This window comes from Neopelma chrysocephalum, unplaced genomic scaffold (assembly GCF_003984885.1).
Source record: "Neopelma chrysocephalum unplaced genomic scaffold, ASM398488v2 Primary Assembly neopelma1_226, whole genome shotgun sequence".
Lineage (NCBI taxonomy): Eukaryota > Metazoa > Chordata > Aves > Passeriformes > Pipridae > Neopelma > Neopelma chrysocephalum.
Window position 1 is genome coordinate 1,095,984 of NW_020897888.1, and position 26,119 is coordinate 1,122,102.

Genomic DNA, 26,119 nt, shown 5'->3' on the forward strand with positions numbered 1-26,119 from the left:
CCTCTGGGGCACAGGGTGTGACCCTTGGGGATGGGCCTGTGCAGGGCTGAGGGTTGGACTCGCTGATCCTTGGGGGTCCCTTCCAACTCGGCACATTCTGTGATTCTGTTTCACCTGGAGACAGGGGCAGCACTTTGGTATCTTGTACCGCTCAGTCCCGTTACAGCTCACTGGGGAACGTCCTTAGAGTTGGAGGAAAAGGAAGCAGGGGATGAATTATGTGTTGTTTGACCTCGGGAACGGAAATCCATCGAGTTTCGCTACTTCATCACTGCCAACCACAGTGCCAAGACTTCTGCTGGGACTGGTGCAGAGGCAGGGGAGCACATGGGGATGGCATTTCAGGCAGAAGCTTTGAGGATCTGTTACTTGGGAAATGAGATACAGAAGTTTAAAATGTGTTTTCTTAAATACTCAAGCAGATTATTTAACTTGTAAAAACCATCATTTTTTTACACAGTAGCACTTTCAAACTCTAATATCTATTTCCCCATTTTTCAGTTGAACTCAAAAGAATCCCAGCAACAGGGTATCTTCATGTAAATTTAAATGCTGATAAACTATCAGACTAAGGTACTGTACACTTGGGGTAGCCACAAGTAGCTCTGGCAACCAATATTTTATGGGGAAAGAAAACCTCAAAAGTAGAGTGTGCCTTATTTCAAAATTCAAGGGGGCAAAAAGCCCTTTACCTCCATCTCCAGCTCAGGGACCAGCAGGCCCCATCCTCATGGCACAAGGAAAAGGTCAGGCAGACAGGGTCTCTGCAGGCCAGGCTAAGGAACCTGCTGCATTGAATCCTCACTGTAACAGAGACACTGCGCTGGTTCATTCACATCCATCCCCGCAGTATCTCCGGCAAACACAGCACAGTTTGCTCAGAAATGAGTCTGGTCCCTGGTGAAATTAGGTGCTGCCTTCCCTTGTCCCTCTCCTGATAAAGAAATTTCACATAAAGAAGAACAGGGATCACAGGGAAGCTGCAGAATTGCCCAGTTTTGGGATTTTACCCTTTCTCCTGAGGTGTGGTACTGACCAAAAGCACGTTCCAGCACACCAGCCTCCTCCCAAGCTGGGAACAGAAAGCTGCTTTCATCTCATTTCTTGTTACCAACTCTATCTTTGCAAATTTGGGAAGAAATGGAGCAGCAGAGCTGGAGCTGCCCAGAGCAGCCCTCGTTCCAGTGCCTTGGGAGAGGACAGCTCAGATCACAGGACATGAAGGAACCCCTCAAAACATGGGCTCAAGATTAGTGGGCAGGAGGACAGGGCTGCTGGGGTCCCCTGCAGGGAAGGGCTGCCCAACACGAGCCCCCCTCTGACCCCACAATCAACAGCTCTGCTCTGTGTGAGCCAAACTGGCTGAAGGAACCTGTGCAAGAACTGCTTCTGCAGGGCAGTACAGTCCCTCAAAAGCAATGCTCAAAGGGTGCAGCAGGGCTGCAGGATTCCTGGAGTGGGCAGAGGGCTGGAAAGGGGTTTCCATGTGTTTTCTCAGGAGTTTTCTAGGACTGTCTTGGAGCTCAGGGTAAGGCCTGGCACACCAGTGACTGCAGGGAGCAGGAAGATAGGACACAAATATTTTTATAGAGCACATGCTAAAACAAAATTCCCCATATGACTTCATCCTAAGAGGAAGGTCCACCTGCCATTCACTGAAGAGTTGGACTAGATGATCCTCGTGGGTCCCAGTTACCATGGTAAAAACTCAGTGGAGGCTTGGCAGCAGTTGGATGGGCGACTGTACTGCCTGGAGGTGGTTTTGTCCCAGGATTCTGTGCCCCGAGGGGAACTTGCACGGGGTCTGGTCCAAGCCTGGTGGAGGTAGAGCATGGCAGGGGGTACGTGGCACTACTCCAGGGCTCAGAAACTCAGGTCCTGCCCATGTCCATGGCTCTGGCAACCCTGGGAATAGTTTATTCTTCAACTACCTGTAACCAAGCTGGAAACTGTGACTGTACGGTGCTCAGCTCGAGAGCTGACCTCAGCCAGCAATGCTGAGGAGCTGATGAACACGTGCCAAGGACCCACTGCTATCAAACCACACCAGAGAACAGCGTCAAACCCCGATGTGGTGACACAGAGGGATGACAACTCCAGATTTGGTGCCGAGCTTGAATCATGCTGTGCCTTAAAGCACGTGGGGAAATGGAGCTGAGCCTGAACGGGGCTGACTGTGCAGCAACACCCCCACCCAGGTCACAGCAACCCCACAAGCTGCCTCAGAGCAGCTTCAGCCATGACCCTGTGAGCTGCTGACCATGCTGCAGGGAAAGCTACTGAAGGGAGCTTCTCCCTTCATATCTGCACCATTGCTGAACTTCAGTGCTCTGTTTTTAATGCCACAATCCTCATCCCCTTACATCACAACAGAGGTGAGCCCTGGAGTGGCTGAAGTGGTCTGATGGTACAGTGTGCTGCCTTCCTCCTCACACCCATCCTCCTCCTCTCCCTGGGCCTGCTCCCACTCACTGCTCCCCTCCATAAGCCAGTTTACTCACCAACCTGGCACAAAGCCCTGCTGCTTTTTTTTTTTTTAATGTGCTTTTCTGAGGTTAGGGAGATAAATCAGGTCCCAGAAGGCTGCAGCAAACACCAGTCCATGAGATCAGCAGCTGAAGACCACAGAGAGAAGGCAGAGGACCATAACCTCCACTTTTGGCAACAATGTGCTCTTGGCCGGGCTCCCTTCCTCATCTTGCAGGCTCTGCTTGCCACCCACTCCCCTTTTCCAGGGGATGACTCGCAGTGTCGTTAACATCCAACAAACGAGGGCTGAGGGACTTCACACCTCGAGTTATTCACCAATGCCGCCGGCAAACTTGAGACTGTAACGTGCTGCTCTGCCTTCAGACTGTACTCGGAAAATCCTCCTCATAAAAAGCACACAGCTATTTTTAAAGGAAATCCTGGATGCTTCTGAACCCGAAGGCAGCACAGGCAGCCACAAAGGTACGTCAGGCCAGCGAGTCAATGGGCTGGATCTGGTGGTGTGACACCACAGCCCTGCAGCGCTCCAGCGGCGGCGGCCAAGGGGGAATGAGGCTGCAGTGCTGGCCAAAGCCACGGGCCTGCCTGTGGATGCCAAAAGACACAAGAGCATAGCCAGGAGCTTGGCAGGAGGATCTCCAGGGGACTCATCAGCTGTTGGTGGAGGTCAGAACTCACCAAGGCAGCACAGCACTGACGGTGCTGCGACACCGCGCACGTCACACCGAGCAACGCACGGAGTGTGGGTGGTTGGTCTTGCACTTGTCGATGTGAACAGGTCAACCAGTGAAAGCTCACTGGAGTGAGAATTTTACTGAAAACTACATTACCCAGCCTTTAAAGGCTCCCAACAATCCTTTCATGGAAGAACTAGTGAAGAAAAAGGATTAATTTCTAGAAGTTGAAAGAACAGAATTTCTTATTTTTAGGATTAACATTTCACTACAAATCCCGCAACTGGGACAGATCAAAAACAGCAAGACCACAAACTAAATTTGAAAGACAGGACTGTTGGAAAATCTCTCACAAGCAAAACAGAGAAGTGACAGAAAAATCCATGGAGGGCACCATAGGCAACATCTTGGTCTCAACCACCATGACCAGTCCTGCGGGCAGAAGGTCTGTGCAATTCCCTCTCTGCCAGGACCTGAGCTCCAGGGACACGTTTGCCCAGAGCAAGGGCTCCTGGGTGCCATGAATCCCAAGGCAGTGTCCTGCATCCCAAGATGCTGTTGTTGCAGCCACTCCCACCTGCCATGATCCCAAAGGCACGTAAGTGACTCCTTTCAGCCATCTCCTCCCTTCCACCTTCACTGATGTTTTGGCTGGTGGGAAGGATGCACCCAACCAGTGTGTGGAGGAGGGAGAAGAGGCATCAGCACTGCAGAGATTTCATTTTACATTCTTTTTGAACATCAAGCAAATTGCTGAGTTCCATCGACAAGGTTGACCCCAAAAATATTAATTATATCCCCAGGTGTTTAGCAGAATTGCATATCTGTCTCACTTGGAGTTTTCACCTTGAGTTTTCTTGCACCTCCACCTTGAACAATATCCCAGAGATCTCTCACACCATGGCAGTGCTGCTCTTCCTGACAGAGCCCCTGAGCATCCTTCAACCTTTTGGAGAACATACACAGACTGTGATTTCCCACCTCTTCCTTTGCTTCATATCACTGGCCCAACTTCCAACGCTGAAATACCACTCAGACTACTCAGAGTAAGTGTCAGCCCATCTTGTCATTGTCACTGGCAACAACTGCAGACACTTAAACAGCAGAAAGGTCCTGCAAGCTCATGGAAATCCATCCTCTGTCTGAACACACCGGTGGGATCTTACCCCAAAGAGCAAAGAGCTGGAGCTTTGGGACGATCTGAGCCTTAACAAAATGGCCCCAGAGTTGAGTCTCTGCATGATCTGAGAAAGGTGCTCATGGCAAATCTGCACATGGAAAGGGACACTCATCCTCCACTGACCTGCCAACGTGTCCTGCCCAACCCAAACCTCAAGCCAGTGGCCAGACTGCACCGACACAGCTCATGGCTACAGTGCCACATGGACAGGTTTGGGCTACTGTGAGACACAGGCTCTGCACATCTGATGGTGAACAGAAAGTGCCCCTTCCCAGCACATTTCTGGCATCATAATTCCACAGCAAATACTAAGGATGTCCTACCCAGGAGGCTACAGAAACAGGGAAAGCTCTCACACAGTGTAGAAAACAGACTTAATCTCCTTTTGAAGCTTTCTACCTCAATTATCTTCCACAAAGAGGAACAAAGGCAGGTCACAACATCTGAAACTTTCTCTAGGCTTTGTTCACATTTTTCATTTTCCATGTAACAGAGCAGAAGGGTTGATATGAGAGTCCAGCACTGCTGCACAACCAGGACAAGCCATACAACAATGTCTGCCACTTCTTCCCCACAGCGTGACTTCTGCACTCTAGAACCATGTCACCTCTTCTGGCTTGCTCTGGTTCCTGAGTCAGATGAAAACCATCAGAGGACACCATCTGATGACTGACAGAGTCAGCCTTGGGGTGGAGACAGCGTGGCCAGGCAACCCCCCCATCCCTGCTGGCAGACAAAGAATTTGAGACCAGATCTGCCAAAAGGTCAAGTTTTCACTACCCACAGGACGTATTTCTGATGTTCCTCCAATACAACCTAGGTCTGACAAGCTACATAAGACACTGGGACTTGAGGCTGAGTCTTTCCATGCCCTCCCACACCTGAACACTCCCCACGAGGTCCCCCCTTCCTCCATCCAGGCAGGTACCGAATCTGAGTTTGCACCACACGAACACACTGGAGGAGGTGGAACAAGAGCAGGTCCTGTGCTCCAGACACACTCACAGAGAGTGTGTTCACTCTCCTCCCCAGAGTGGGCTGTGATCTGAGAGCAGCAGCAGTGCCAGCTCCAGAATGTGCACAGCCTGGTGTGGTAACCACATCTCATTAGCAAACCCTGCCTTCCATCAGGATCTCCTGCTTTCATCTCCTCTTTGTCTGGGCTGATGGCTCCAGGACTCCATAGCCCTCCTTTTCTTCCACAATAAAACATGCAACTTCCTTTGCCACCAATTACATCTGCTGAAGTACAAAAGCTTTTCCTCAAGATCTACATTACTTTTGCACCAATATATCCCACATATTGGTTTCTGACTTTAATTTAACTTTTCTCCCCTTGAATCAAATTACCATTTTCCTCTGATCATAATTTGGTTGGATGAAATATAAAGTTGGAGGATATCAGATTTGAGGAGAAGAGGAAAGCAGAGCACAACAGCAGCAGCCATGGCACGCTCTTGTCTTGCTTTGTTTCCCATTCAGCCCCACAGACACCGTGCTCTCATTAGCACTTAATGCAGGTGAAAATAAAGGGGTTTAATATTAAAACAGCATGGGCACATGGAAAACATCCACCCCAGACCTGTTGGAACTTGCCCAATATCTCTACCAAGCTCTTTATACAAGGAGCTTTTTCACTCCTAAGACTGTAAGTCCTTATCTGGGCTAATAATGTTCAATATGAAACCTCTCAAATCCCATTTGAAAACTTAAGTATTCAATATTTAGGACATTTCTCCACTCTCTTAGAAATGTAACAGCTTAAGGAACACCATCCTGCTGCCATCACGAAACAGGGTAACCACTTATCTGCTGGTTCCACCAGAGCCCCAGGGTGTGAATCCAGGGGCTGCCGCTCTCCCACCCCACCTGGTTTATGTCAAGGAAGGATCCTGCTACTTCACTGCCTGCAAAGAAAGGAAAGGTTGTGCAAGGGAATGGCAATCAGGAGTCCACAGGCCTCTCTGGGACAAGGGCACTGAGCTTGGGCTGTGCCAGGAGCAGCATCAACACTGGGCACAGCTGGACACCTCATTCAAGCAGATGGAGCTGGCAAGCCCCAGCTAAACACACACGCAAGGCTGTGGGTCTGAAATGCTCTGTGTAACTGGTGCAATGTTTTAAGGGACGAGTCTTAATCCATGAACAATAGCTCTGGTCACATTCCCGACCGGGCGAATTCCAGCCTCCAGTCAAGATGTGACACCAGGCATCCGGCGCTCGCTGACATGGAAACTCGGTTCATTGGCGAGGCACTGCCCGTGCAACCACAGCACCCCGGGAGTATCCCTGGGCTGCAGCCGCTGCAAACACTGCTCACTTCCTCCCAAACTTGTTGAAATTCAGATTATGGCGGCAGCTGGGTGAAAAGTAGGAATTCAGACTCCAGAAATGTCTGTGACCAGACAGTGATGAGGCACGTTGGTAGAACCAAGAGGAAGTGTCCACCACTGGGACAGTCTCCCTGCCTCAGGCTGTGACAAGTTATCTATTGTGGGAACACATGGAATCCATCCTCATAAACACAAAAACCAGAACAAAACAAGATCTTGTGGCATTGCTGATCCTACTCTCCAAAGCAGGGTAAGCCAGCGATGAGGAGCCCACAGACCCCTCTGCCCCTGCATCGGCCACCAGAAGGATCCCCAAGTTTCCCAGCCTGTTAAAGTCAAGTCATTTTTCTGAAGGAAACATTAACCACAGTAGGATATCAAGATACAAGACTGCTTTTAATTACATGTACAAAGGAGTCCGCAACACTCCAGCTCTCTGCAAGGGCAGCTTGCTGAGAAAAGCAACTCTGATCAAAGCTAGAAAATCTAAATCGGGTGAGCTTCCCAAGAAACCGAATAAATTGTCCCCAGGTTTTTATGCACAAGACTCAAGAACTTCCAGCCAGAATGTGTTTCAGTTGTGGCATTACCTTTCCTTCTGATTTACACGCCTGTTGAACGTAGAGAGGGAGTGATTTTTCCCTCTGTACTCGGCACTGGTGAGGCAGCAGCTTGAGTGCTGCGTCCAGGTCTGGGCCCCTCACTGCAACAGAGACTTTGAGGGGCTGGAGCGTGTCCAGAGAAAGGCAGTGGAGCTGGGAAGAGTCTGGAGCACAGGTCTGATGAGGAGCAGCTGAGGGAGCTGGGGGGGCTCAGCCTGGAGAAAAGGAGGCTCAGGGGGGACCTTCTGGCTCTGCAACTCCCTGACAGGAGGGGGGAGCTGGGGGGGGGTCAGGCTCTGCTCCCAGGGAACAAGGGACAGGACAAGAGGAAACGGCCACAGGCTGCACCAGTGGAAGTTCAGGTTGGACATGAGGAGGAATTTCATCACGGAAAAGGTTGCCAGGCATTGGCAGGGGCTGCCCAGGGAGGTGGTGGAGTCCCCATCCCTGCAGGTATCCAAGGAATGACTGGACATGGCAGTCAGTGCTCTGGGCTGGTTGACAAGGTAGGGATCAGGCACAGATTGGACTCGATCATCTGAGAGGTCTTTTCTAACCTCAGTGATTCTGTGATCCTGTGATTTTGAAGGTGAAGCATACAAAAAACACACCTCCACAAAAGGAGTCATTTTTATCAGGAATGTCCATTCCAGATGACAAACTTTGTGTTTCGGTGCAAAATATCTCTATGTACACACTCACACAGGGTATTATATATAAATATGTGCATATATAACACACACAAGTGTATATACCTGCACCTCAGTCATGCGTGAAGGTCACCAGAAAAAGCTCCAGGCCTGGCTGTGGCAGGTGAGTGCAGCAACAAGGCATTTTTGCTGTGCCACACGAAGACTTCGAGCTTCCTGGCAACCTCTTAGTTTCAAAGCAGAGCTGCACAAAATGAACGGGCCCGGGTGTTTTGCAGCTCCCTTTGCTGACCATGGAGCTCCCAGCACATGACACAAGCTGGGTCCTGGATGCAGGTGTGCTGAGCACTCACCAGAGGTGTAAAACCCCAGCGAGGGGCATTCAAAAGCTCATTTACAAACACACTATTCCCAGATCTCCTGCCTCCAGTCCCCAGCATCATCTTCAGTGGACAAGTTTCCTCTGCTCTGAACATATCTAAAGAATCCTTTGAAGTCAAAATATTCTTAGCAATTAGATCTTCTCTATTTCTTTTTGCCTTCCTAATTATCCTTTTAACTGCCTTCTGCTTATTTTAATAGATCTTCCTATCCTACTCCTTACCAGACTGTTTATACTTTTTAAAAGCCTACTGCTTACTGCTCCTAATACTGTTTACATCTTCACTCAGCCACCTCAGCTCAGTTGCTGCTTTTTTTGCCTGATTTCAGAGTTAACCAGGGGAAATCTCCTCTCTGATCTCTGCAGCAGTTTGTAAATACCTTCCATTTGGTCTACAAAAGGTTTTCTACAATAGGATCCCTTTTCTACAACAGGTTTCCTCTTGGGAGAGGGAATGAAGCCTCCTGTAGACGAAGCACTGAGAAAACCCATATTCTTATATATTGCTCTAAGCACTCCTCTCTCTGCTGCTTTGCCTATTGCTTTTGCATTAGGAATATTAAGCAGATTATTTAATGACTGTGTCCCATGTGTTCCCTAACTACCTTATTCATTATCATTTGCTGCCTGAAAAAGTAAACAAATAGCCTTTTGTGCTCAATGTTACAGGAGATTACCTATGAATTTCATTAGTTATATCTCTTCTAGGGGAAAAAAAAACACTTGCAAGTACTTTGGTTTCATGCTGGGGGGTGTGTGAACATGTGTGATGCTCCAATGTTGGCAGAAGAGGGTTTGGAGCATCCCACATGGTTTGGAAGTGAGAATAATTTAGGGACCCTTCAGCAGGAGCTAGGGAGTATATTAAAGGGAAACTCACTCAATATTTCCTCTGTTCCTTATAATCCTTCCCCAACCATCTGCTGCCGGACACTGGGAAACAGGATACCAAGGGAGAGACAGAAAGCACAATCTTTTGTTGAAGCCACAGAATAGCCATTCTTTGCACCATAACAGCACCTCTCCCCTGGTTAACGGCTCAGCTCTGCCAGAAAACTCTCCAACACATATTCCAGAGATGCAGAGAATAAGCAGCAGCACCAAGATATGCCACATTCACAGCTTTCCCTGGCAGTGTGTTTTAATCTGCCCCATTGGTCAAAATTTCCACTCCTACTCTGAAAAATATTTCTGCGTCTTCATTTTGTCATCTGAGTGTTTGGATCCAGCTTCCAGGTATTGTTTCTTGCTATGCAGTTTGCTGAAGTGAAGGGCTCTGCTACCTGCTTTTTTAGTCTCTTTTTTTAAAGCCCATGGAGAAGTGCCTCTGTGAAGATAAAAATCTACGAGAGAGATTTTTTTTTCAGACTCCTACTGGCAGAGAGAGTTTCCCAAAATACGGTGCACGTCCACAAATGTTTAGGAGTAAATCCCAATGAGTATTTCCTTTGAGTCCTCAAGTTGCTTCACTCCACTCATCTGGTCTGTGCCTTCTCCAGCTTTTCAACGTCTCTTAAAAAAATGAGGGAACTGAAAATGAGGGCAGTGTATTAAAGCACAGGCAAAAGAAGAGCTGTTCTCACACACCTCACTCTGCACAGCCATGGTTTGCATCCCCTCCCTCCCACAGACTCGGGGTCACTGCTCAGGCTGCAGCATTTGCCCCTTTCCCACCCCACAGCCTGGTCTGGCATCTCTGCACCCCTCTGGTCTCCCCATCCCAAAGTACTCCCCGGATGCACAAATCCCATGATTCATATCAAACCAAGCTCACCCAGTGGAGATTAACCCACAGTCCAAATCCCTCTGAGCAGCTGCAGTTCTTCCTTCCCACCAAATCAACCAGCACAACCATCACCCCCAGCACAGGGGCTGGACCCCACAGGGACATTGACAATGCATATGGTCATCCAAGACCCCATTCCCAACCTCTTTCACACCACCTTGATGCTACCAGAGGGTGTTTTGGGGCACGACACCAAAGCAGACATTTTGCCAGCTTGGGAAACAACCCCTCCACCACTTCTGCTGAAGAACAAATCCAGCCTGACATTGCCATTGCCCCCTCCCCTGCGCTCTCATCCCCAGGCCAAGACAGTACCACAGCAGCATTCACCACATTCTCTGGAATATTCTCTACTTTATTCAAATCTTACAGGAGAAAAAAAAGGTGGAAATGCAATGGGCAGACCCGGCAGGAGCCCCCAGGGAACATCACCCACATGGACCAGCTGGAAACCCCAGCTCAGCAAACACTGGCCCTGGCAGCTCCTGTGCACATGGGCTGGAAGTGGATCATACTCCTCCTTACAAATAGGGAACAGCAATATTTATTAAACATGTCGAGTTTTTCTGCTTTATTATGCATTTTACCTCTCCTCAGTCGTGATAAGTCTACACAAACCATTATTAGAATTTCTTTTGTTCCTAATACAAATACTTTCTTACTGTTCCTTGCACTGACAGTCACAGATTTTTTTTTTCCCTTGTGTTTTTAACTTCCTTTATCAATTTTCTGCACTTGATAACTTCTAACTCAAGGATAACTGTCATCTCTTCCTTTTATTATTCCTTTTTTTTCCTTTTATGCCTTTTTAATTCTCACTAGCATGGCAATGCCCGGCTCAGGCAGGAGCTCAGCCTGCTTGTGTGGGAGGGAAGGCAGGAGAGGGGGGCTCAGGGTCCTGCATCCTACTTGGAGACCAATTTTAAGCCCAGACTATGGTTCTCACTTCATGGCAGAGACCATCCTCTGATAAAAAGCACCTGAAAATGACACAGAGGACAACAGAGCCTGGAAAATTAAAACTCAGGACCCACGTGGTGCCTTTCTGTAAAATCCCACCAGGCCACACCTGTAACCAGGCACCATCAGAGCCAAAATGAAAACAGATGCCAACACATAAAAGCCTATTTAAACTAAAGCCTGAGAAAATCAAACAAGGGTAGAGGTACATCCAGGTTAAGTGAAGTATTTTCTATTGATGAGGTCATAAATGTACTGTATCCCTGAAAAACTTCCTAAAATTTCAGGTAGCAATCAAAAGACTCAATGCATTACAGTCCAGAATTATATTGGAATGATGGAGTTGTGCTGACAGAGAAGCAAAGGGTAATAAATTAAACATGATTATTGTGTCAGTAGGATCAGAGAACCTTTATGGACTGGAAGCCCATCAGAGAAAGTCAGAGCACAGCTACAGCATCAGGGAGCACAGGAGGATGCTCAAAATGCCAAGGAATACCAGAGGCTGCAGGTCTCTGCCAAGGCAGGAAACACATTTTCAGTCACAGGAGAATTCAGTTAATCCCACAGAGACCTGCAAATGTGAAGGCAAGTTCAATGTAGAAGTGATGCCTGAGGTGCCACAGAGGAGTTCTCTCCCCTCACCGTGTCCTCAGCCAAGGCACGTCGGGGAACCACAGAATCCCAGACTGGTTTGGGTTGGGAGGGACCTTAAAGCTCATCTCATTCCACCCCCTGCCATGGGCAGGGACACCTTCCACTAGCCCAGGTTGCTCCAAGCCCCATCCAGCCTGGCCTTGGACACATCCAGGGATGGGGCAGCCACAGCTTCTCTGGGCAACCTGTGCCAGGGCCTCCCCACCCTCACAGCCAACAATTCCTTCCCAATATCCCATCTAACCCTGCCCTCTGGCAGTGGGAAGCCATTCCCCCTTGTCCTGGCACTCCAGACTCTTGTAAATAGTCTCTCTCCATCTTTCTTGCAGGCTCCCTTTAGGTACTGGAAGGGGGTCACCTGAAGCCTTCTCTTTTCCACGCTGAACAAACTCAATCCTCTCAGCTCTTCCTCAAAGGAGGAACCATTCCATAAATGGGAAAATTTGTTAAGGAGTGTTAAAGGAGCAAGTGAAGGCCTTGCAGGTGAGATGGTGAAGTTGGAAAAGATGGTTATCACCTACCAAAGGTGTTTTTTAAACATATAAGCACAGTTTAACAGCATTGTGAAAAAGGCCATTAGAAACAGAACAACACCCTCAGAAAGAAATCAAAATTATGAGAATGTAAAATCAAGGAAGATACACTTAAAGCTGTAAAAAAGCCAATCCAGAAAAAGATTTTGAGAAACAGGTCACTGAAGGAATAAAACTTAATTTAAAAAAAGTAATAATCAAACACAGAAGCACCAGAAGTCTGCCAGATTCTGGTATAAATCAAGTACTAAAGAAAGATAAAATCACAGGATAAAATTCAACTTCTTTGCACCAGTGCTCACTTGTGACAGGGCTCAGCAATTCCCCTCCTGGACTCTTCCTTCACCAGGAATGAGATGAGCATCCATCTCAAACTGTGGGGTCACCAGAAAAAAGCTGCAGCCCTGACTAGCAAAATTAATAGCAAAAAAATAAAAATCTACAGGGCCAAACAATATTTGTCCCAAAGTCTGAAAGGCATTGAGCTATTAAAATCACCTGGGAACCCCAAAAATCACTGCTATCCACCTCATGCTTATGGACCAGTGAGTAAGGAACGTGACCCCACTGTTTTAGAAGAGCTCCAAGGAACCACAGAACTTCATTTTTGTAGCAGAAAAATTCATATAAATAGCAATTAAAAAATATAACTAAAAATCAGTGCTCACACAAATAAAAGAGGAACTCCAGGAGTCAACAGGGTTTCTGCAGAGAGTCCTAAGTCACTAAGCTATGGGGACTGTTGGCAAGAGTCAATGTGGAGGTAGAACAGGGTGAGTCTGATCTCTTCTCTGTGGTGAGCAGGGACAGGACCTGAGGGAATGGCTTCAAATTGTGACAGGGGAGGTTTAGGTTGGAGGTGAGAAAAAGGTTCTTCCCCCAGAGGGTGGTTGGGCACTGCCCAGGCTCCCCAGGGCAGTGGGCACAGCACCAAGGCTGCCAGAGCTCCAGGAGGGTTTGGCTGATCCTGTGGGGCACAGGGTGTGACCCTTGGGCATGGGCCTGTGCAGGGCCAGGAGTTGGACTCAATGACCCTTGTGGGTCCCTTCCAGCTCAGCACATTCTGTGATTCTGTGAGTGAGTGGTGTGGTGTACCCAGATTTCCAAAAGCCTCAGACAAGTCTCCTCTATGAAGGCTGTAAGACAAGTGCACTCACAACGCTTTCATATGCATGGGATGAAGTAAGAAGTCACCTCATTGATTAACCACTGATTAAAAGACGGAAAATAAAGGGCAGAAATAGTTCGTTCTCACAGTGGGGTCCCTCAGACATCTGCTCCCTGCACCAGGGAAGGGTTGGAGAAAGTAACACACCGGAGGGAAAACAGCACCATCCCCACTCAGGGCACCTAAATGAGCCATTAGCATTCACCAAAGCACACGAGGAGAGCCAGGGCACCGCTCCAGCAGCGAAGGAGCCAGCACAGCAGCTCATTCCGAGGGAGGGAACAGGGAATGTGCCCATGCATAAAGCTGCATCCACAGCCCTGAGCACAGCCCTGGTGATCCCACCCGGAAAGGGACTGCAAGAAATAGAATGGGAAGAAAGGAAGCAAACAAGGGCAAGAAGGGCAATCCAGCAACTCCCATGGCATGGACAGGGAACTGCCCCGAGGAGCAGCACCTCAGGAACAGCAGCTCCCCTCAGGGAGAAGGGACACACAGGATGCCTGGTCTTTGCTTCCCAAAGCACAAAGCTAAACTCTAAAAATAAACCCCAGGAGCAAGAGAAAGCAAACATTTTTCACTCTCCTATTTGCCTAAATAAATTGCAGATGCTGCAATTATCCCAATGATTGCATTGGTGGTGGGTAAAATCCACATCCTGAGGGGCTGCAGCACGTCCTGGGGACAAGATACGAGGAGCCTGCAAGGGTGAGCACAGCACTGAGGTGAGAAAGAAACACCTGGATGCTGTGGCTGCCAGAGTGGAAAATACAGCTTTGACTATTAAATCATCTGTCCCGTACCTGGAGCCACACAGGGCATGGGTATGAGACAGCTCCTGCCCTGCAGAGCTCGCTGGCAAGGCTGCAGGCTCACAAGGAAACCCCAAAAACAATCCACACAATTGTCTTCTTCTTCTCATTTATAGAGTTGGTCACCACTCAACAGCTGGTGATAGAGAAGTGGGAATCCAAGCTGCTGGTGGCCTGTGAAAAGGCATCCCCTGTCAGGGAGAGGGCACAGACACACCCAGGGAGGGCAGGAGACACCAAGGACCTCAACCTGGGAGAGCAGAGCTCGTGCAGAGGGACAGAGCTGGGGACAGGGCTGGGAGCAGAACTTCCTCTGCCTTGAAATATGGAGATGGGGAAACACAGCAATGTAGCAAGTCACAGGAAAACACTGGAGGACAGACCTGTAGAGGAGCAAAATGGTCATGATCCAACATCACACCTTCCCCACACAGTGTTATTAATAGTTCTTGCACAGCAATTAGGAGCAGTGTGTTTGTCAGGTCCTCTGGAGAGGCTCTTCCACTCGGTGTCAGGTCACCTTAGACACCCTTAAACGACCTCCAGGAGAAAAGAACAGCCCCAAATTCTTCAAGTTCACAGCTTGAAGCTTGGAAAAACGTAACAAAAATAACTGGACAAAAAGTTGAAAAGTTATGATGTCCCAGGAAAAAAAAAAGTTTCTGCAGTTTGCTTCTGAAAAATTTCCTACTGCTTTCTTGGGTTTGTGGGATCATTAAAATAGCTGAGCTGGGAACGTCATTTACTTGGTTGGTTTTGCTAATAAAGAGCAACTTCTGGGCTGGAACAGTGGGGATGTTTATGGGGGAAAAAATGCTTTTTGTGAATAAAATGGAGTCAACTACTGATATGCAAAACAGACCAAACAATTATTTATATAACAAACTATTATAACGCGATCAAATTTTAAATATTAAAAAAAAACAAACCACACTTTGGCAGAAAAGAAACCAAAAAGTAGTATTCCTGGTGCCAGAATATTGCTAAATGAAAGATTATATTAATGGATTTGTACTTCTTGCATGAGAGCTCTCCTGTCCCAGAGACAGCTCAGGTAGAGGGACAGTGTGTTTTGGAAACGATGTTGGCCAAACACTTGAAAATTACATAAATCCAGAGGAGACAGGTAATTTTTTTTTGCTATTTTTGGGTGGGAGGAAGGAAGAGACTTGAAAAATGTAAATATTCTAATACAATTTTTCCTCCAGAATGATATTTTGCTCATGATATTCCCCTAACAAAACCAACTCCTCCTGTCCTGCAGAGGCAAAGGGACAGACTGGAGCCCAGGAATTAGGGACCATTTCACTGACTTCAGTCAAAGCTACTTGTGGGGTAATTTAACCACAAGCCTAAATCCCTGCAGGACTCGTTCCTAAGTGAATTCCTAAACAGAACAAAAATTAAAGATTGAAGATTAAAAATAAAAATTTAAAAAAAAAAACCAAACCACATAATCCTATGAGGAAAAGTCAAGAAAGAAATGGAAAATTCCTTCCTGGCTCCATGGATGCTAATTGCATACCTTGTGCTAGGAGCCGAATATCATAAATTTCTACATATATATTTAATTAGGTTAATTTGCAAAACGTAGACATATGTCTGCTTAAAGTAGACAGGAACATTTCATTTTATATATTTAAACCTCACGTAATGAACTCCAATCATAAACAGTGTTTATGCTGCAGGAGGCCAAGGAGCTCCAAACAAGGAGCACAAACATTTACCAGTGAGACAAACAAACAGCCACAACATGGGACTTTATCTCCTCCACCTTATCAGGAACCAAAAGCAAACGCAGCATTCTCAGCAAATCTACGTTTTGGCAACTAAACCAGATGAGATTACAAAGAAAAAAAATAAAATTGAAATACAAGATTTCAGGAAAAGGCACTACTATTTTTCTTGATTTTGGGGTGTTTTTCTCATTTGTGGATGGCATCGCTATTCCCACTGAGGATCGAAGAATATTCTGAGCTGGAGGGGACCCACAAAGACCATCCAGTCCAATCCCTGGCCCTGCACAGACACCCCAACAATCCCACCCTGTCCCTCAGAGCGTTGTCCAAACCCTCCTGGAGCTCTGGCAGCCTTGGTGCTGTGCCCACTGCCCTGGGGAGCCTGGTCAGTGCCAACCACCCTCTGGGGGAAGAACCTCATCCTGAGATCCAACAGATGGTCCAATGGACTCATGCCTACATCCCTCCAACATCTGCCAGCACTTCCAGGAGCAGGTATTGCCTCACTGCTCTCAGACCACGAGCCAGACAACTTGGATCTTGCAGACTTGCTCTGGATCTATTTTGCCCCCACCAAACACAACCTATTTGAATACATTTGCATTTTTTCTTCCTTGCCCAGCGCCCTCCCCAGCTCGTGGCACAGTGAGTCCCCTCCAAGGCTGTCTCTCTGGCATGTCCCAACAAACCCAATTAAGGAGAAATGCTAATTCTAACTGCTGTTATCACCAACCAGCCAAATTTCAAGGCCTGGAAAATAAAGACAGATAAGAAGGTAAAAATACCCCTCCATGGAGTTAATATGCACTTTTTGCCTCAGTGGTATTAACCGCAACCAGAGAGCCAAAGCCACGTGCCCCGAAGACAAGTCCAAGCACACCCTGGGACAGCCTTCCTGGGGGTCAATTGTTAATCCCTTCAGTGGTGAAGTCCATCTCCAGCTCTGTCAGCCCCCACTGGTCCCACCAGCTCATGCCCATCAGGGAGCACCCAGCAGCAACCCCAGGGCCACCAACTGCCAGGTCCCAGCCTGCCCCCTGGTGTCACTGCCACTGCTGTTGTCCCAACAATGCACTGGAGCATCTGGAGAGCGTCCCACCAACAGCATCACCTCACTGCAAAGAGAAATCCCACTGATTCCCAGGGGATTTTCAGATCCTCTTTGCTACCAGCCTGATCCAAATCCAGCCGTGCCTCCCTACAGAGGTTTCCAAATTGCATAGAGAAATTCAAAAAGGTGTTTTATTTCCAACCAGTAATTATACTGCATTTGCCCAACCCTCCCTTCTGACCCTCAAAATTACAAATATCACAAATGCCAGTGAAAGCTCAGGATTTGCAGCCCGGAGACTAAAGCACATCAGATCTCAAATGACAGATTTATACCCAGAAAGCAGGAGCTGTTCTTGGGTTTCAAGTCAGAGACCTCCTGGGGCTGCCTGCACGCCGTTCACCGGGATGCTCCCAACTCAGCTTCCAAATACTCCCAGCTCAGCTTCCAAACTCCATCCCCCAGTCTGCAGAGTTAACATAAGAAATTGTACAAATCTGCTGAAATAGGGTTTCATTCATTCTCGCCTCGTGTAGCCAAGTAAACAGAATAGTAGTAAAAAAAAAAACCCTCACCAAAATACAGACAACTCCATTTCAGTCACGTACCCCAGAGGCTCCACAGCACCCCAAGCTCTGGCCAAGGGCCATGACCACGCTCTGCTCCAAGTGGGGCCAACCCACGTAGCTCCAGGTTTTCCTTCTGGTTCCCCTCCCGGCTCTCCCACACTAGCAGAGTGGCTGGCTTTGGTTGCAGTTTTGAAAACTGAGGTTTAATACTTCTAAAAATAGGCCTAAAGCAATTAAATACTTGTACTAAAATTGCTGTCAACATACTGGAAGCAGAACCTAAATGACGGGCCTTCAACGCAAGCACACCCAACTTCTGAAAACTGCCTCCTGCTGCTATTTTGGGGCAGGAAAGGATCCCTACACCCACACAGAGTAAAAAATTAACTTTCATAGAATTACTGCTGCCTGTGTGTATCTAGTAGAAGGAAATCACAAACAGTATTAAAACCTGAAGAGCCTGGAGACACAGTGGTGCCATCAGGATACCAGCAATGGAATGTGACCGCGTTTGGCCCGTCCCAGCCTGGCTCTGCTCACTGCCCATGGACAGGTCTGATAAACACAGCCATTCTCACTGCCATCAGCCCAACCTTGGGTGGTAACATTCCTAATTTCTAAGCCAGTGCAGAGGACACCGATGGCTCCTGTGTTAGGTGACCCAGGCACAGCTGAACCCCTTGTTGGTGTGGACCCAACAGCCCTCACACCATCCCAGACCCACCAGAGATCCCCACCCTCCAACAGCGAGTCTCTCAGACACATCCATATGCACAAACACACAGGCACATGTATTGACCCCTCAGATACAGAGGGAACTCCTCAATGTCTTCATCAGCTTCAGCCACTGCTCCACACACCAACATTCACATTTTCCTGGGTCAGCCCCTTATCAGCGCTGGCAAAATCTCCAGTCTCTACTTTTCCACTTCCAGCCTTATTTTTCACATCACGCCAGCCAAATACAGATGTGAAACATGCAGGAGCGCTGTAAATTACACCAAGGAAGGCCTTGCCTGTATAATTATTTCTTTGCAGGTATAGTACAGCAGTGAAACCTTTCTAAGTGCACACTGGAGTGCCTTGGTAATACAGGTGAGGGAAATAAAGGGGGAGGAGAGAGACTTCCAAGGAAAGCTATTCTAGCAGAGGAATTGGTGTGGTGACACTGGACCTCCCACCAAAACGCAGGATGAACAGCTGCCCCAGGCCCTTGGCACGGGAACAGCCATGGGGACACACACAGCCCCCCATGCCAGCCCTGCCAGGCTGACCCAGAGCTCAGCAATTTCACCCCAAAACAGCCGTCTGGCCTCCAGCTTCTCCAGGGGCAGCACAACTCCACCAACCACAAGTCTCCTCACCCGGCAGGAACCTGGAACTCTGCCCTGACCCCATCCAAGAGTCACCTGTGCCACCCACACCCACAGAGGCACAAGCACAGGGTTCAGCTGGTTCCACCCCCCAGGGGAGGCACAACATGCCCCGTGTGCCCCCACACTGCCTCCACTCCCTGGGTGCCTAAGGCACCATCCCAGCTGGAGCAAGAGCTTCCAGCGTGCTGGCACAGGCCCTCACAGACCAGGTGATGAACCAGAGCTAACCACCATTCAATTGCCAAAAAACCTAAAAAGCACAAATCACAAGATCTCTTCTATATGGGTACAGAGGTGGTTTAAGCAGGAGTATGAATTCCAATGTACCTGTATCACTTCCACATTCCTCATACCCTCCATGCCGTGTCCTTCCCCAAATATCATATCATATATCATCATCATGGCCAGGCTTCGCGAACAAAGATTTGGGAAGGGCTCTACCCACGTTTGTTGCAAGCACGTTGGTGGCTAAAAAGGCCAATACGAGATAGTACAACACTCAGAATGAGCAGCTTCTTTGCAGTTGCACTTTCAATGAGCACAGGGGAGTATTTTCTCTGCTTAACCTGATTTTTTCTACCACATGTTACACTGCCCACTTTGGGAGCACAAGAGACTCCAACAAGGAAAACCCAAGTAACTCAGAAAGCCACTGTGCAGCTTGTCCAGCACCTCCACGGGCATTTCCACACTCAGCAGTGTTAGGATACAAAGCCCATGTTACAGGAGGTCACCTGTGCCCATCATTTTGGGATCTGACCAGCACACACACATTTCAGAGTCAGCAAAGCCATTTCTGTGTGGGAAAAGCCCAGACTGACCCCAGCCCCAAAGACAACCAACACTCACACTCAATGCCAATGAGAGCGCTCAGGAGACAGCAAAAAAGACCCAGGGATGGGGGTTCCAATGGGATGATGGATTCAAGGTCTAAATATTGAATGTCAACCAAATGACCATTCTGTCCTTGTAAACACCCCAGGACTGGGTGCATGGCAGCTCTGACATCCCCAGCACACACGTCTTAGGAAAAGACCTTCTCCACAAAAAGGGCATCTCCTCCAGCCTTTCCCCTCTTCCAAAGAAAATATAAGCATGTAGCAATGCCTCCCACATCCCACAACTCACCTGAACATGCAGCAGCCACAGGCACATCTCAGCTTCCCCAAGACCCCAAGGGACAGCAAGCACCAAACTCTGCCTCACCCAGAGCCAACCACATGGCTGCAGCCACGCTTTTTGGGGAGAACCAGCTGCTGCTGAAGCCACCCATCAACTCAATCTGCTGCTTATTATTTATGATCATTAAATTTGGCATCCTCTTGATTACGTTCCCAAGCAAAAAGCTCTATGTATGTGTTGTATGTTATATATGTTATGTATTATTGATTATATGTATTAATTTCTTTTCACTGCCTTTCTGCTGCAATGTTACCCGACTCCTGCTGTCACCAGAGCCAACCAAGGTGACCAGGGCACACAGTCAGCCCCTTCCCCACACAGCACATGCCACTGCCTTCCCGAGTCCCTTTTCCCACTCTTGGTGCCATGGTTTAAAAATTCAGCTCTCCCACAAAAAGGCAGAGCTGCTGTGACAAGTTGCACCAGAGCCCTGATGAAAGACACCTCGCAAATGGTTATTTTTCAGATACCATCCATGGTAAACAGCAGCATTCATTGCTATTCCCTTGCTCCAGACAAATCAATGATTGTTAATGCAAAGTCAACACGTCCAGATGTAGTTTGCATACTAGTTAACCACTAAATTGGCATCACATAGTACAGAATAATCAAGAGACATTCAAGGAACCAAACAAAAGCAAAAAGGAGGCAGATGACTAGCAATTAATCCATAAAAGACCTTTAAAAATCAGAAACTTCTTCCCCAAAAAACTCGGTATGACCAAACTGAAGCTGTAAATGTGAAATTCCAAATACACGCAATGCCAGATGCACAGAAATTTAGAAATGACAAGAAATAAATATCTGCTGGTGCTATTTCCTCATGTCCCTCACCAAAAAGCCCCTACAGCCTCCAGCTGTGCTGGCAGCCCCTGCCCAGGCACCTCTTCCCCTCATCCTTCCCTTCAGTCCCCTCTTGGCACATTATGGGCAAACAGAGCCTAATCCTGCAAACCTCTGACAAAATTCACATTTCAGGGTGGCTCCCCCCGACTGCAGGACTAACCCTGTCCGATTCACAGCCTCCAGCATGATCAGCACACAAATAATCGCTGGCATGGATCTGAGCAGGCCCTGGAGCAGCCAGAGCAGCCTGAGCAGCACCAGCAGGGTACAGTGGGATCAGCAGAGCCTTGGGCGTGGGCAACACGCTCCCTGCACACACAGACCCACCAAAGTACCTGAAGTGGGCGACCACACGCTCTCCTGATCACCTGCACTGGGCCATCCCCGAAACCAGAGATGCTCAAGCTGAGGATGCTCAAGGAGAGGCCACCAGAGCCTCAACTGGCAATGCCAGGGACCCTGAAAGGTGTCACTCCCAACACTGCTCACCCACCCGGAGCCAGTGTAGCTCCACAGGGAACTGTGCCATGGGGAGCTGTGATGTGGGGACCAGTCAGGACCATCACCCAGCACCAGGTACCAAGCCCTGCCAGCCATGGTGGGAACATTGAGATCCTTCAACAGGCACAGCATCCAAAGAATCACAGATCCATAAAATATCCTGAGTGGGAAGGGATCCATCAGGACCATCCAGTCCAACTCCTGGCCCTGCACAGACACCCCAACAATCCCACCCTGGCTCTCAGAGCGTTGTCCAAACCCTCCTGGAGCTCTGGCAGCCTTGGTGCTGTGCCCACTGCCCTGGGGAGCCTGGTCAGTGCCCAACCACCCGCTGGGGGAAGAACCTTTTCCTGAGATCCAACCTAACCCTGCCCTGATGCAGTGGACACAAATCCTGACTCTGTATCAGCATGACCCTTGCAGTTGGTTTCAACCTTCTCTCAAAAAAAACCCAATTTTAAATTAATCTAATTTTTAGAGCACTAATTTCACTACTGCACTTGCATAATTGCAAACTTGACTGTGCATCACCGAGACCACGTGACTGCACCGTGCACTGAACTATTCCCAGCGTTGCATTATGGCAGTGATATATATTTAAATTATTCTGGAGTCATGCGAACAACCTCCTAAGGTTTTATATGGCATTTGTGTAAATATTATCTACCACTTTAATAATATTATGTCTGTTTTAATTCAGCATTGAAAACATGTCTATTTTCATCTTCACTGAGAATGAAGTCCTGGAAATTTTTCTTTTTTTAAAAAATACATTTCAGTTGTGTCACAAGAAATCTGTTGGTATCACTCAGCTGGGCTCCCTCCCTCACTCCTCCCCCTTCCAGGCTGCCAACAGCAATTTTGAAAATGATAAAATATTGATCAACTTTCCAGAAAAAATAGAAAAAAAAAAAGAAAGAAAAAAAATCCCCCTGGAAGCAAGACTGCAATGAAAAATTATGGAATCGTTTTTAGGCAGGAGGAGGTTTGTGCTGGAAGGACACGCAGAAAGGTGAGATGCAGCAACCCATTACAACCTCCAGCAGCATTTCCTCGCTGGAGGAACAGAACGGGAGCTGGGGTTGAAAAGACACTGATCTACAGAGAGTTAAAGATGGGATGGTTGCAGTTCCACACCTCGAGTCCAGCCAGGCCCCCAGAGCACCCCCATTGCTGCAGAGGAGACCTGCAACACCCAAACCCACCTCCAACAGCCACCCAAAATTCACCCCATTCCCACAACAGCTGAAAACAGCACAAAACACACCTAAAGTAAGGCCTTCCCAGCTTCAATTCCTCTGTTTACAGATAGCAGGATAAACTTGAAAGATATCATTGAAAGATGTTGTCAAATGTTGGCATTGTGACCCCAAAATTGAGCATTTGTCATTATTTGGCATTAAAATGCAGCACCCCAAATATGCTCCCCCAGTCCCAAAGCACAGCCCTGGGGTTGCTCCCAGATCTCTGGGTGTGGGGTTGGGCAGAAGAAAAGCAGCATCAAAATATCTGTTTCACACAAGAAAAAAAATGTGTGAAATCTTAAAAAAAAAAAAAAAAATTACAGCTAAATAGTTTCTCTGGGTATAATCACAGAGTACGTGAAACTTCCAGGGCGCAGCTCAAGGAAGGGAATTCTTGGAGTACAAGGATATGGAAAAGCCACCACGCTACAGCTTCCTAGATGAAACCAGGAATAAAATATTCCTCGGGATTGTTTAATCCAATTGGGAGCATTGTGTGGAATTCTGACCCACATGTGCCACCCCGCTGTAACTGCACCGGGCACTCGCTCCATTCTTTGCTAAAAAAGGGATTCAGGAAGAGGGTGGGTCCTTTTCGGGGAGGCTGGGGGGCAAACAAATGCAAAAATAAAAACATGGACTTGACATTTCAGAGTATTTGTTCCTCCACCCAAGAGTTATCCTGCTTTCCAGATTTTTCCCATCTCCCCCCCCACACCCCCGAAAACCACAAAACAAATAAAGGGGAAGAAAGCGAAAAAACAGCCCCTGAAACCTGAATTCAGCAGCCACTCCTGCCTGATTCCCAGCAAATATCAAGTTACACTGAAATAAAAATCAAAACCAGAAAAAAAAACAAAAACAAAAAAATCCAACAAAAAAAAAACAGCCACAAAATCAAAAAACTTTTCAGGGGTTTGAGATTCAGAATTAAAAATTCGTTTGAGATTGAAATTTAAATTGATTTTTTGCAGTGCCTGGATTTCAGCATTTGCTGGTGGGGCCCCAGCAGCTCCAGAAACTCACTTTGGAGTTCAAAATTTCAAAATGCCTTTTTCCGAAAAAAAAAAAAAAAAAAAACCAACCCAAAGTGCTGCAGCTGTGAAACAGCCATCTTGCTATTTTGTCCCCATTTTAGAGAGGATACTGTGTCAAGGTTGGTAAAACTCAATGTTGACCTAATCTTTCCCTTCCTCTCCCTCCCCCACTTTTGGGTGGAAAGGCCATGGATCTCTCCTAGATTGCTTTTTTTCTTGAAACAATGTATGTTTCAGTGCTCTTTTGTTATTTATTTTTAAAAAGATCAATACCAAGACCCCAGTATTCAAGGGCAACCCTACAATAATAAACCAGTGTGTGCACAGTCCAGAACTCACAGGCACTGTGTAACAGCAAGATAATAGGGACAGAACAGCATTTAAAACAAAAAAAACAAACAAAAAAAAATGAAAAAAATATTTTCAATTCAAACTCCAGCAAGGTTTTAACAGTCAAGGAGAAAAAGGATTTTGAAATTGAGAAAAATATCATGGCTGAACCCTTTAAAGGCATTTTAGTTTAAAAAATACCAAAATCACTAAATCTGCAATTATTTTTTCACAATATTGTTAATTATGTATATTTGTAATATCATGGCGGACCTTATAATAAACCTATGTAAATATTAGATTTATATGAGCCACAGAACCTAGAGTTGTTACAGTGTGTTTAAAAAAAGAAGGGAAAAAAAAAACAACTAAAAACCCTACTATGGAAATTTTTTTTCTTTACAAAAGAAGTAGGAAATTAAATGCTGGAAACTGTTTTAATTATGCCAGGAGAAACCATCCGAAAAGCCAAGAAATTCTAAAATAAAACTGACATTCGACTCTTAAATTTGCTTGTCCTCGTGTTTTCCTGGACTGTGTTTAGAACCTCATTGTTTAAGAGCAGTTTTGCATGAAATCCAAAATCACCAAAAAAAAAAAAAAAAAAATTTGGGTGTGTCCACAGCAAATTTTCTGGGCTCTTTATTTTCCTGCAAAACTCCTCATTTCAAACAAATAACTTTAAGCACTGCAGCAAAAAGGAAAAAAAAAAATAACCCTGAGTTTTGGCAGAGCGTGCTGCACAAGTTCAAAATTACAATGAAGCCCAATTCCTAATTGCTCCGGAACAGCAATTCTCCCACTTTCCCAAACTAATCCTTCCCTGCAGCTCACCCGGGGGGGCCCACCAAAAACTTGAATCACTTTCTTTTCCCAGCACTCTGCTGCTCCCAGGCTCCGTTTTCCTCAGAAAATGGGGGTGGGGGGAAAGAAAAACCTGAATTCATTCAAATTCCTGCTTAATTTTCATTTCCATGAGCTGGGCTTTGGCTCCAAAGGGACACACACGACATTTGCGGGGCGCTGCGGGGGCTGCGGGGGGAACCCCAACTCGGGGGAGCCGGCCCCAACTTTCTAGGGAAAAAAAAATTAGAAATAGCAGAATATTTTTTTTTCAATTTTAATTTTTTTTTTTTAATTTACGAAATACTCTCCTCTAGGTGGCGTCGTTTTAATGGAAAAAAAAAATGGGAGAAAAAACGTTCGGGAGGAAAAATTAGAGAAGGGGGGGGAAAAAAGAATTAAAAAAAAAAAAAAGAGAGAGAGAGAAGGAAAAGAAAAAGAAAAAGCCCCGGGAAGGGGAGCGGGGAGAGGGGAGCGGAGCGCGGCGGGGCCGCGCCGGGTGCGGGGCCGGGGTGCGGGGCCGGCCCGGGCCGCGGGGCCGCTCGTCCCCGACATGGCTGCTGAGCTCCGCTTTGTTTTCCGCCCGGTCCGAGCGGCCGGCGGGGCCCGGGAGCCGCGGGGGCTCCGCGGAGCCGCTCCCGGCGCTGCCCCCCGCGCACTGCGCCAAAGCGCCGCCGGGGCTCCGCGCCGGGGCGGCTGCGGCTGCCGCCCTCCCTCCTTCCCTTCCCTTCCCTTTTCCCTTTCCTTCCCTTCCTCCCCGCTCCCTCCGCCTCCCCCCGGGGACACGCCGCCCCGGCCGCCGCGTACCTGCGCTGGCACCGCCGCCGCCGCCGCCGGAGCGGAGCCGTCCGGCTGGTTCATGGGGCTGGGGCGGGAGCAGGCGAGCCCCGCGCCGCCGGGGCCTGCGATCCGCCCGCCGCGCACAAAGCCGCCGCCGCCGCCGCCGCTGCCTCCTTCCCGCCCTCCCAGGAGCGGCGAGTGGGGGCGATGCCCCCGCTGCGCGGGTGGGCGGCTCGCCGGGCTGCTGCAGCCCCCCTTCCCCCCGGGGCATGGGCCGGGGCGGCCGCCGCGGGCACGGGCGCTGCCGCTCAGCGGCGCGGCGCGCAGGGCTGGGCGGGCGCCTCCCGCTGCCGAGCCCGCGCCGCCGCCATCACGAGCCGCTCTGGGGGCAGCT

At 48.1% G+C, this 26,119-nt stretch overlaps 1 protein-coding gene across 11 annotated transcripts in view; it reads right to left on the minus strand.

Annotated features, from left to right (window-relative positions):
- Positions 1–25,913, minus strand: part of ZNF618 (zinc finger protein 618) — a 167,249-nt gene extending 141,336 nt beyond the window's left edge. For 3 of the 11 annotated variants that reach the window (XM_027703336.1, XM_027703332.1, XM_027703330.1), the window contains exon 1: positions 25,753–25,913. In XM_027703336.1, coding sequence (XP_027559137.1) covers positions 25,753–25,806 — 54 coding nt within the window. In that variant the 5' untranslated portion in view covers positions 25,807–25,913. The remainder of the gene's footprint in view (positions 1–25,752) is intronic. The other 8 variants (XM_027703328.1, XM_027703327.1, XM_027703326.1 and 5 more) reach the window with 4 other exon arrangements.
- Positions 25,914–26,119: the final 206 nt, after the last annotated feature.